The 12172-nt window shown below is 40.2% G+C and overlaps 1 protein-coding gene across 1 annotated transcript in view; it reads right to left on the reverse strand.

Moving 5' to 3' along the window:
* Positions 1-1786: 1786 nt before the first annotated feature.
* The window catches only part of cpne4a (copine IVa), a gene marked incomplete at both ends in the record, with an annotated part of 40476 nt that continues 30090 nt past the window's right edge, over positions 1787-12172 (reverse strand). Inside the window, 6 exons of the mRNA XM_079228105.1 lie at positions 1787-1918; positions 5646-5882; positions 7548-7681; positions 8851-8902; positions 10212-10266; positions 11565-11698. Coding sequence (XP_079084231.1) covers positions 1787-1918; positions 5646-5882; positions 7548-7681; positions 8851-8902; positions 10212-10266; positions 11565-11698 — 744 coding nt within the window. The remainder of the gene's footprint in view (positions 1919-5645; positions 5883-7547; positions 7682-8850; positions 8903-10211; positions 10267-11564; positions 11699-12172) is intronic.

Consider the following 12172-nt stretch of genomic DNA (forward strand, 5'->3'; position numbering starts at 1 on the left):
CCTCAGAAAACCACCAGCAGAGGACGCAGACGTCTGTGAAGGCTCGCTTGTTCATCTGGCAGAGACCCAAAATGCTTTACGACGTACGAACCTTACGAAATTTAGCAAAATATTGATTAAACTCTTATAAAACCAAACCAGCAGGAGGTGGGGGGTCATACATTCTGTCATTGGCTGTTTCCCTTCCTGTCATGCTGTCTGCAGGGAAGCAGCGTCTGGATTGGTCCATGTTGTGTGTCTGTGTGCTTTAAATGTCCGTTAAAAACACTCCTGAACGTTACAGCCAGCTCGGCCTCGCATGCACAGCGGATGCTAAAGGTGCGACAGGAAGCGATTTCATACCTGGAACCCAGGTTGGACCACGAGATAAGACGTTTTAGTGCGACTCTGCCTCATTTCCCAGAATCCTTCAAGTGATGAAGAGGACAGCAACAGATTACAACGTCACTCGACGGCTCAAGATGGCGGCTGTGAGTGTTAGTGACCACCAATGGGCAGCGTTGGAAGTCTGTGGATACCGTGACTACTTGAAGGCTAGCGAGCTACTGCGGCTGATGACTAACTGTGACATGCCGGCTAGACAGTGACACAGATGCTAGTCACCCAAAAAAAGACTCTGCTACTTGCTACCAGAAGTTAGCGAATTAGCTGGTTTAGTTGCTAACTGGACTAAAAGTGATCTAATGATTTCAAGTTTAGATTGTATCATACATGTTGGCGGCTAGTCCTGTGGCAGAGGAGGAGTATGTCAAATTGGATGGCGCATCAAAGCTGAAATGGCCGCTTTCTCGATTTGTCAAAGCGGTTTCCAATTGGTCAACACCACCAGAGTTTACTACGCAACTGTCCTCTACGTGAAATCTCTGCATAGATTTATTTGCCTCCATGTGGCAAATTCCACTGAAATGAACCGGTTCTGATATGAGAAGTCCAACCCGATCTCACGGGCAGGCGTATACATAACACAACATGTCCATCATCTCCGTGCGTCATTATTCTGCATTTGAGACTTGTCGCTTGTCACTGAAGCCACGCTGTTACAGTAAAACACGGTCATGAGATCAGGCTTAGGTCAAACATCTCGGTTGGACTTAATGAGTGAAACAAGAAAACATTTCACGAGCGTAAATTAAGAAAAATAAATTAAAATTGTCGTGATTCATACGCCGGGTGGTGAGATCGGACTGGATGAACCCGGCTGTTGTTGTAAACAGTATCAGTAAAGAAAAGAGAAACACAAACGTTAAGATACAAATGTAAAAAAAGCTCCACTCAAGTCATGCTACATAGCTCGCAAACGTGCTTAAAAACAGGCTAATAGCGGCTACTAATGCGTGCTAACCTGGTTTCTAGTGGGAAGTAAAACTGCAAGAAGAACCGCATTGCATCCGGATACGCCGACGACACTTACGCTTCCACAAGAACCCGTTTCATCGCATTGCTCTTTACATTGTCGCTCCTCGGCCACTTTTGCTTCTCCCGTGTGTTATGATGAATCCACTGTGTGCGTGCAAAGATATCTGAGCCATGTTTCCTACCAGAACTCCTGTAGAACCTCTGTGACCTGCAGGTTACGGAACCTTCCGACCCGCTTGGTGCCGTAAAGCAAACCAGCAGAACTAAAACCTGTGAAATCCCCCCAATGCAGTGCGGAGGCCGGTCACGTTGCCGTCGTTACCCCGGCCCCTCCCTCGTGGTGAAATGCCGCGTTTAGCACCTTTAACATCCGCGTCAACAAAGAACAAAAGACAGTAAACATGTTTTCTGGGCCTGGGAGAGGCGGCTCTCAGGGGCCGAACTTCCTGGAAGACTGGTACTCGCTGGGCACTTTGGGCTTGATGCCCTTGCTGTTGTAGTAGTCCACCACCTGGTTGGGCACCTCCGCCAACACGCTCTTAGCCAGAGCCGCCGGAGACGCCTGAGGAGGAGACAGAAGGAGAATCACAGCGCGACCACAGCCCATAAAGAGGCGTCGGCATGAACGTGACTAACATTCCGGGCTCCTCTTTGAAGGATTATTGTGGTGGCTTCGCATTTTTATAGACATTTTATCACGAACCCCCTTCAATTCGCATCTTCTCATCTTGCATCAGGTTTTTAGGGCCGACTTTCTTTGCTCCAGAGGGCCATTCGTTCCATTTCATTACTGTGCGTCTCAGAGCCGTCACAATAATCTAAGTTGTGAGCAAGTTTATAGATGCTTTTGATTTAGCTGCTGGAACCTGATCTGATCAAAGTGGAGCTTCTGCTCCACTCGGAGGCGTCAGTCTAACTTTTAGACTCTTGACATCTCGAGTCAGATTTCTTCTTTGGATGTTAAACAATTTATCGCCTGGAAAGACAGTCAGCACCTCTGAGGCAAAGATATGCTCTCAGAACGAGGCTGTGTAACCTGTTCAGGAGCAAAGGATTATGGGACAGATCGGAGCGGCGTCAGCAGAGATGCAGGTGTTGTACCGACCGCAGAGGAATGTGAGCCTCCAGCTCAAGTTCTCGATATACGGGTTGATCTAATAATATAACAGGATTAAAGGAATAATGATTAGATTGTGGCTGTAAGAGGTTGAAACTAGTTTACTTGGCAGGGCTCAGATGTCGGGAAGGAGACGCTCTGCTGCTTCCTGTTCAAATTATCCAGTTGAGGTGATTCAAAGATTTCAAGTGATCAGGGTTCCCTGTGAAGGTTCTCTGAGGATGGGAGCTGATCTACAACCCACCGGAGGGATTATAGATCCAATCCGGTCACGGAGCAGCAGGAGCTGCAGGACGAGGTTTCTCACCAGTGAAATGCCAAAATACGGCACAGGAAACACAAATAATGCATGTCTGCTCTGTCCAAACAGACTCTAAATGTGATGCTAGTTAGCTGGCTAGCTAACGGTACCAGCGACCGACATACAGCGTGAGCGAGAGCCGGCGTACGCGTCTGGGTGTTTGGAAGGAGACTTCCCGTTGTGCTGGAGGCTCATCATTTAGTTCTTTACCCCGAAAACAAACGGCCATTGTTCTTTAAAAAATGAATCTGTCCATGCAGCACTTTGCTCTTTATTGTGCAGAACGACAGCCATGTTTTTCATGAAGTATTTAATCGGTCAAACATATTTCCGCAGGCGGAAAATCAGTTGAAAACCTAATCTTTCTTCCACACAGCTCTTCGGTGACACAAGCCACAAAATCTGCTTTTATACATTTCCGTGCAAATATTTCGGACAATAATCTGCTTTTAGTGTGTCAACATCAACAACATCAAACACAAGACAGCTGGAACGGTTCCTGATCCCATTCTTGCTCCCCAGAGGATGCATTGTTTGAAGCTTTAATTAGTGTGTGATCTGTTCCTCTAGAATCCGCCTCAGGACTTCTGCTCACTGACTAACTTATGAATCATTTTCACCACAGAACCAACGTGTTTGTTTAAGAATCATCACTGTCTTGGTTTTTGGCCGCAGTTGTTTAATTTAGTAGAAACAACCTGAAATCTAATTAGTGACCACTTGGCAAAACAAATAATAATGAGATGCAGCCCCTCAAATATATCCACACACATTAAAGCCTCCATGCATAATGTACCACACATTATATGAACGGTGGATTCTACTTTTGGGAGAAATCCCTTCTGCAGCTGTCAAATATAGAATCTCTTCCAGAAGACAGAAACTCTCTTTCATCAGGCAGAACAAACCCGGGAGGGAAGAATCCACCCGGCGCCTGTGAAGAGACGGATCTGCTCCGTAACCTTCAGACGTGTTAAAAGGCTGGAAATTCATTTGAGAGAAATATATTATGTCCCACTTATGATTGCTTGGCAGATTGCCAACATGTCTCCCTTCTTAAAACGGAAAAACTAATTTCTCCAATAACTTCACACTCCTCTTCCAACCTTCTGCTCTCCTCTTCTTGGCTCATCGCCGTCCACAGCTCCAATATGTAAGTTATATATACACACTGTATAATATTATGTGAAGAAGACATCTTGTTTCAAGTGAGCACCATCTGGTTAAAGGCTTCAGCTCCATGTGTTGTAATGGTGACAAACTGCAGGAAGTGAGCACAGATTATTAGGAAACGAGGCAAAGCAAAGATAAATAGTTGCTCATTTTGAATAAAATGCGTTTGGGAGTCGTTACTGTTTGCTAAAACAAAATGAAGGAATGATTATTTCAGTCCACCTGACATGTTGCTGCTATCAACAACGAGGGTCACACAGTCCACCAGTTCATTTGAATTAAAAGTTCCTTTTGGAGATTGTTTTTCAGTTCTGACTTTGAGTACCGAGAAAAGCACTATATTACGGAAGCGCATTGCATTCACTGGAAAAAAAAAAATAGACGCCTTTTCTCGTAATTACGACATCCTGACCTGATTACGAAAGGTGCCATACTGGCCACTGTATGCATGTGTGTGTACAGCCTGTATGCATGTGTGTGTACAGTCTGTATGCATGTGTGTGTACAGTCTGTATGCATGTGTGTGTACAGTCTGTATGCTGAGCGCAACCGGAAATGCACCGACTGCAGTAACAAAACGGACTAAAATAAAGGACAACAAAAAAGGAACAAACTAGTACAATACTTTAAACTCTCAGAGGTCCGTTACAGTCACCACCAAACCAGATTGGATGCATTTCAAATGCATGAATTTGTATCCATGAAGCATCCCGTGTTGGTTCAGCTGCTCCTGCAGAAACAGAGGACATCCAGCGCGTCAGGCTGGGCTTTCCGCCTGAACAACCCTAACGCCTTGAGATGCCTGCGCAGTGATGACATACTCAATGTAATACCATCCTCATTTTTTAGAAACATCAGTATTTCCCAGTGTCTCAAACCGAGAAGGTAGTAATAGCAGATTAACTGCGATAGCGCCATCATTGCCACTGAGAGAGGATTTACAGACGTTACTGCCAATTGAAGGTGATCACTTCCTGTGGCTCTCGTTTCAAAGTAAAAACTTTTGCATTTACGATTCGTGCTTTCATTGTTAAGCAGCTGTAGGAAATGAATTACACAATTAATGTTCCCACAGACGTGTATGTGTAAAACAAGGTGTCCGTTATCAGGGATTAACGAACCGTCCTCAGAGGCCATTAAGTTCTGTATCTCTACACCTACACCTACACCTCAATACCCCAATGAAACCATTGTCACTTCATGTTATTTTATTTTCTCGCCTTTTGCCGCCAAAATGAATAAAAAAGCGTTCACTCGGTCCTTGGTAAACCTGTGGATTTGAGTCATACCTGGAGACGTTACTACGAACAATACATTTAGTCTCTCTCTGGGTATTAACTGCCCACTTTGTTGATTCCTTTGTGTTGATTTCATCTTTTCATCTTCTATTTTAGTTAATAATTTAAATCGATATCATTCCCAACCCGTCACACGGTTTAGTAAAAGGTCGATGCAACGTTGACCAGGTTTTACCTGGGTGAAAGTCTCTGCAGCAGATATAATATTGTGTCTCTGCACGACGAGCCCACGAGGAACAAACACAGTTCTAGAAACTGTGAAGGACCCAGGATCGCACCTTGGGGAACTCCTCTGTAGAAAAGAACTCTAGGACAAAGACGGCGACAGAGAAGCTCACTCCTGTTGAGACGAATGGAGGTGAACGGATGTTTTCATCTCAGGAGAACCCGACAGACTCACGTGCTTGAAGTTGCGGAAAGGGACGAACTGGACGATGTCCCGGAGGACGGGCTCTCCTTTGGGCGATCGCAGGATCCCGTCGTCGCCGTCCAGCATCTGCATGTCGCTGAAGTCGGCGTTCCCGATCCCGACGATGATGACGGACATGGGGAGGTGGGAGGCCTGCACGATGGCCTCCCTCGTGTCGGCCATGTCGGTGATGACGCCGTCCGTCAGGATCAGCAGGATGAAGTATTGCTGCGAGGCGGAGGATCGGGAAACGAAACCAACCGAGTCAGGGAACCAGGTTGTCATTTATTACATATGTTTATATACAAATAACAATATATACAGTATGTATATATATATATATATATATATATATATATATATATATATATATATATATATATATATATATATATATGTATATATATATATATATATATATATATACATAGATATATATATATATATATCTATATATATATAGATATATATATAGATATATATTTATACATTTATATATATATATATATATTTATACATATATATATATATATATGTATAAATATATATATATATATATATATATATATAAATGTATAAATATATATCTATATATATCTATATATATAGATATATATATATATATATATATCTATATATATATATATATATATATATATATTTATACATATATATATACATATATATGTATAAATATATATATATATAGATATATAAATAAATATATATCTATATATATCTATATACATAGATATATATATATATATATATATATATATATCTATATATATCTATGTATATAGATATATATAGATACATAGATATATATATATATATATATATCTATGTATCTATATATATATATATATATATATATATATATATATATATATATATATATATATATATATATATATATATGTATGTATGTATATATATATATATCTATATATATATATATAGATATATATATATATATACGTATATATATATATGTATAAATATATATATATACGTATATATATATATATATATATATATATATATATATATATATGTATATATATATATATATATATATATATATATATATTTATACATACTGTATATATTGTTATTTGTATATAAACATATGTATTAAATGACAACCTGGTTCCCTGACTCGGTATATATATATATATATATATATATATATATATATATATATATATATATATATATATACATATATATATATATATATATAATTTATAAATATAAATAAATAAATATATTTTTATATACAAATATATATTTATATATATTTATTTACATATAAATACATATATATGTATTTTTATATATAGTTTAAATATATATATATGTATTTATATATAAATATATATATATATTTATATAAATAAATACATTTATATATAAATAAATATATTTTAATATATGTATATAAATATATATGTATATAAATAACTATATCTATGTATTTATATATAAATAAATGTATATAAATACATATATTTATATATACAAATATATATTTATATATATAAATAATATATGTATTTTTATATGTATATACATAACTATATGTATGCATTTATATATAAATACATATATATAAATACATATATTTATATATACAACTATATATTTATTTATATATAAATAAGATATATATACATGTATTTTTATATATGTATATAAATATATATATAAGTATTTATTTATATATATATAAATAAAACAAATATACATTTATATATATTGCATATCTATACTAAACATTTTTACTGTAAAAATGATGTTGAAACCATAAACTAAATTAAAATAATGAGCTTTTATCTAATCACAAACATTAAGCAAGAGAACCGGTCGGCTCTGCTGGGTGTTGCTCACCATGGCCTCTTTGGTGTGCACCTCCTGCGAGGCGGAGTGGGCGACCTTCTGGATGATGGGGGCGATGTTGGTGGGCCCGTAGAGCTGCAGCCGGGGGAGGCAGGCCTGGTAGGCCTCCACCACGCCCTGGATGCCTGCACACAGGACACGGTTAGCCACAAGCGCCACGCTGAGGAACACTAAACCTTTAACGGCCCAGAGGTTCCTCCAGGAACACAACCAGCGGGAGGAGAGGACCTCTCGCTCTCTGGGTGTGATAGACGCGTCCCAGCATGCTCGGCGGCAGCAGGGCTGTGGTTTAGTGTCAAAAGGTCCTTGATAACAACATCTCCTTCACACACACACACACACACACACACACACACACACACACACACACACACACACACACACACACACAGGTCTTAATTAAGAGAGTCTCTCTCTCTCTGAGCCGATCGATGACCTTTGCAGCCGAGAGGGCGAGAGAGCTCCAGCTGAACAGTCTCTCTCTCTCGTGGCGCAGCTTGTTAGCTAGCGGGCTAATTAGCGCCGTGCAGTCCGCTGGGTTTGAGATGTTTCATTATTGATACTGAGAGGGATATTCATGTGTTTTCAATATGATATTCAAGAGCAGATACAACATCAGAATAAATAAAATAAGAAGTACAAGTAGTTAAAGAATAACAGTAGATATATTTCTACACCTGTTCAATGAACACTTGACAGACCAGCTAAGCTAGGCTAACAGTTCCTTCCTACTTCCAGTCTTTGTGCTAAACTAGGCTAGCAGTTTACCCTTTGCTTCAAGTCTTTGTGCTAAGCTAGGTTAGCAGTTCCCCCCTGCTTCAAGTATTTGTGCTAAGCTAGGTTAGCAGTTTACCCTCCGCTTCAAGTCTTTGTGCTAAGCTAGGTTAGCAGTTTACCCTCCGCTTCAAGTCTTTGTGCTAAGCTAAACCCAGTTGACTGGATTCTGAGGCTTCCTGATGCGTGACTTTAAAATAAATGAATATATTTAATTAGTATAAATACATAGTATGTTGTATTATAAGTTACTACCTCTGGTTCTCATTACACATAAATGTGGCAAAATCAGTTTACATTCCAGTTTATTCCACTGAAATACATTATTTTCTTTTATATATATATACATTATATTTGACATTTTATTTCTGCGATATTTTATGTCTTGAATTCTCATTATTAACAATAACTTTAACTGGACTGTGTTTCTAATTATTTAGTTTTTAATGTATCTGCTTCATAGTTTCTCTATTTAGCAAAATAAAGGTTGATAATAACTCCACAAAATTAAAGCGCCTACCTGCACACTCTGGATTCTCCTCGTTAAAATTCACTGCAAAGTCGTGGGAGACCTGAAGAAGAAGAGGAGGGGAGGAGGAGGGGAGGAGAGGAGGAAGAGGAGGAGAGGAGAGGGAGAGGAGGAAGAGGAGGAGAGGAGAGGGAGAGGAGGAAGAGGAGGAGAGGAGAGGGAGAGGAGGAAGAGGAGGAGATGGAGAGGAGAGATACAGGAAGTCTGTTTGATGTCTTCAGCATCATAAAACACAACCTGCAGAAAGAACTTCAACAACGACGCCCTTCTCCTCGTCTTCATCCTCTTCCTCCTGTTCTTCCTCTTCAGGTGTAACCAGCTGACTGACTCCTCCCCCTTTCTGTCTCATTAGCCTTCTCTCCTTTAGCCTCAATCACCTGATGCGTTCAGAGACTTTGGGAAAGACGGATGCTTTTATAGTGGCGGCGTCAGCTGGAGATTCATCATCTGAGATGCAACGTTCAGGGACCTCGTTCATTAGAACCTCTTCTGTTTCTCTTCTCGTCTGTTTTTACTTTGGTGTCATCAAATGTTGGTCCGTCTCTCAAAACTGTCTCACTTCCTGTCTGTGGCTCTCAGCTGCGATCTCATTGGTTCCTCCTGAAGTTTATTTAATTTTTTTAAACAGCTGGAGGAAATAATGCATTTACCTGGAGTACTTTCAGTTGGTGCTCTAAATACAAACATATATATATATATATATATATATATATATATAAATATATATATATATATATATATATATATAAATAATACCTACATAAATCAATAACAAAATACTAATAACAATATGGGAAAAAAATAAAAAAGTTAAAACAAGTAAATTAAGGATTTATTATAAATGCTATATATATATATATATATATATATATATATATATATATGTATGTATTATAAATGCTATAAAACTCATTATTATACTACATATATTTAATAATGTCACTTCATATATCAAACAGATATAAGTATATAATTGGCCATTATTATATTTCTGTATTAAAACAGTCAACACTAAGTATCTGTATGATATTATTAGCTCTTAATATTCATTATGATTATTATTATTGTCGTGTTTGCTAACATTAGCCACCAGAAGCTAGCGGTCCAGCAGAGTGTGAAGCAGCAGCAGAAACGTGTTTTACTTTTCGTTAGTTCTGAAGTCGCTTTGACCTCCGGCTCCTGAATGGAGAGAATCAGCCGCCGGGTGCTGCACGGCATCATGGGAAGAGAAGTGAAGGAGCAGCACCCCAGGGTGACGAGGAGGAGGCCGGCTGGTAATTACCGGCGCTCCCCCATTCCCCTGCAGACAGAGAGCATGCTGGGAGAGGCGGCGAGCTGAGCAGCTCAATTACCTTGTAGTCTGGAGGGATCTGAGCTCCGAAGCCGAACGCCGGGAACATTTTGTCACTGCGAGAAGAAAAGAGGAGAAAGAAAAGAAGTCAGGCCGCAGAAATGGAAAGCAGGCGTTGTGATTGGCTGCCAGCAGGAGCTAACGAGCTCATTCAGAGCGCCTTCAACGCAAAGCACAGGAATCCCACCAAGAGTAAAATAATTGCATTTCATAGTTTTATCCCCGAAGTCAAAATGATCCACTTGAATCCAACAATATTTTCCTTTGTTCTGTTGTTGTTGACACTTTTCTTATTTTAGAGAGAAACTATTTTAAAATGTCATCAGAAAATGTCAGAACTATTTCCTGACAAAAAACAACTTTTCCAACCGCCCAGTATGTCCAGTATGTTCTAGGATGGTGATTGGGCGACTCCTCTGGTTGTATAGAAGTCTATGCTTCATGTGTTAAAGCTGCATTCTCTCTCCTGACCACCAGGGGGCGACTCCTCTGGTTGTATAGAAGTCTATGCTTCATGTGTTAAAGCTGCATTCTCTCTCCTGACCACCAGGGGGCGACTCCTCTGGTTGTATAGAAGTCTATGCTTCATGTGTTAATGCTGCATTCTCTCTCCTGACCACCAGGGGGCGACTCCTCTGGTTGTATAGAAGTCTATGCTTCATGTGTTAATGCTGCATTCTCTCTCCTGACCACCAGGGGGCGACTCCTCTGGTTGTATAGAAGTCTATGCTTCATGTGTTAATGCTGCATTCTCTCTCCTGACCACCAGGGGGCAACTTCTCTGGTTGTAAAGAAGTCACACCTCACATCACTCCTCCTCAGTCCAGATATGGTCACTTCCTGTTCACTGGTTGCAAAAAAAACATGAAGGCGACGGCCAAAACGCCAAACTGGAGGCTTCAAAATGAGGTAAGCAAAGCCTAGCTGTCAGGACGTGATTAGCCTAGCTAGGCTAGGCTAATCACGTCCTGACAACATCTCTTTCTCAGAGAATAAGAGGATAAAATAATCATTTTAATTCAACTTCAGGCCTGTGCTTTCGTTTCCAACAGAGTTCCCCAAACTAAACACAGCAGGAAGAAAGATCTTCAGGGTTTCTCTTCACAGGGAATTAAAACTCTCGTTCTAAAGATGTGCGATTATAAAAGCCTGCGTGGGACAGAAGCCTGAAGGGTTGTGAAGTCTCTCCGCCAGAAGAAGAACAAAACTGTCAGCTTCCAAAAAGCAAAGAGAAGAAGACAAAGACGTTGTTCTGGATCTGAATAAAACATGTATTCCATGAACAGAAGTGAAGTCGTTCTGAGCGTACTGTCCCTTTAACGAATGGACGCGTGTGATTGGCTGGCCGGCTCACCTGTCGTAGTCCTGGCAGATCTCCCCCACGGCCACCAGGGCCTTCAGGTACTCGTTGGGCTGGTACGGGTGGATGTAGTGCAGCGAGCAGCTGTTTCGAGGGTCTCCGTTGGACGCCGTGAAGTCGATGGCGACCTGGAGACACGACAGCCAATCAGAGACCGGCGTCAGTACGAATGTCCGTGAATCCGGTTACTGCGGGTCGGAGTGCTTCGTTATTCGACCGCGTTTGAGGCTCTTGAGACGAGAGGTTGTTCTCAAATCTGTTTTACTAGTTTTTAGTGGAAGAAACACTTTGATAAGTAACATTTAAAGAAACAGGAATAAAACCAGGTGAGTAATATCGTGTTTCTGCGTTTGTTCCTCTGACTTAAAGCGTTCAGACATCCTGACCAATGGATTCCATGACTTTAGCCACATTTCCATTACTTTTTAACCATGACATTCTCTCTCCTGACCACCAGGGGGCGACTCCTATGGCTGTATAGAAGTATATGCTTCATGTGTTAAAGCTGCATTCTCTCTCCTGACCACCAGGGGGCGACTCCTATGGTTGTATAGAAGTATATGCTTCATGTGTTAAAGCTGCATTCTCTCTCCTGACCACCA

The sequence above is a fragment of the Taurulus bubalis genome (assembly GCF_910589615.1).
Source record: "Taurulus bubalis genome assembly, chromosome: 12".
Classification (NCBI taxonomy): domain Eukaryota; kingdom Metazoa; phylum Chordata; class Actinopteri; order Perciformes; family Cottidae; genus Taurulus; species Taurulus bubalis.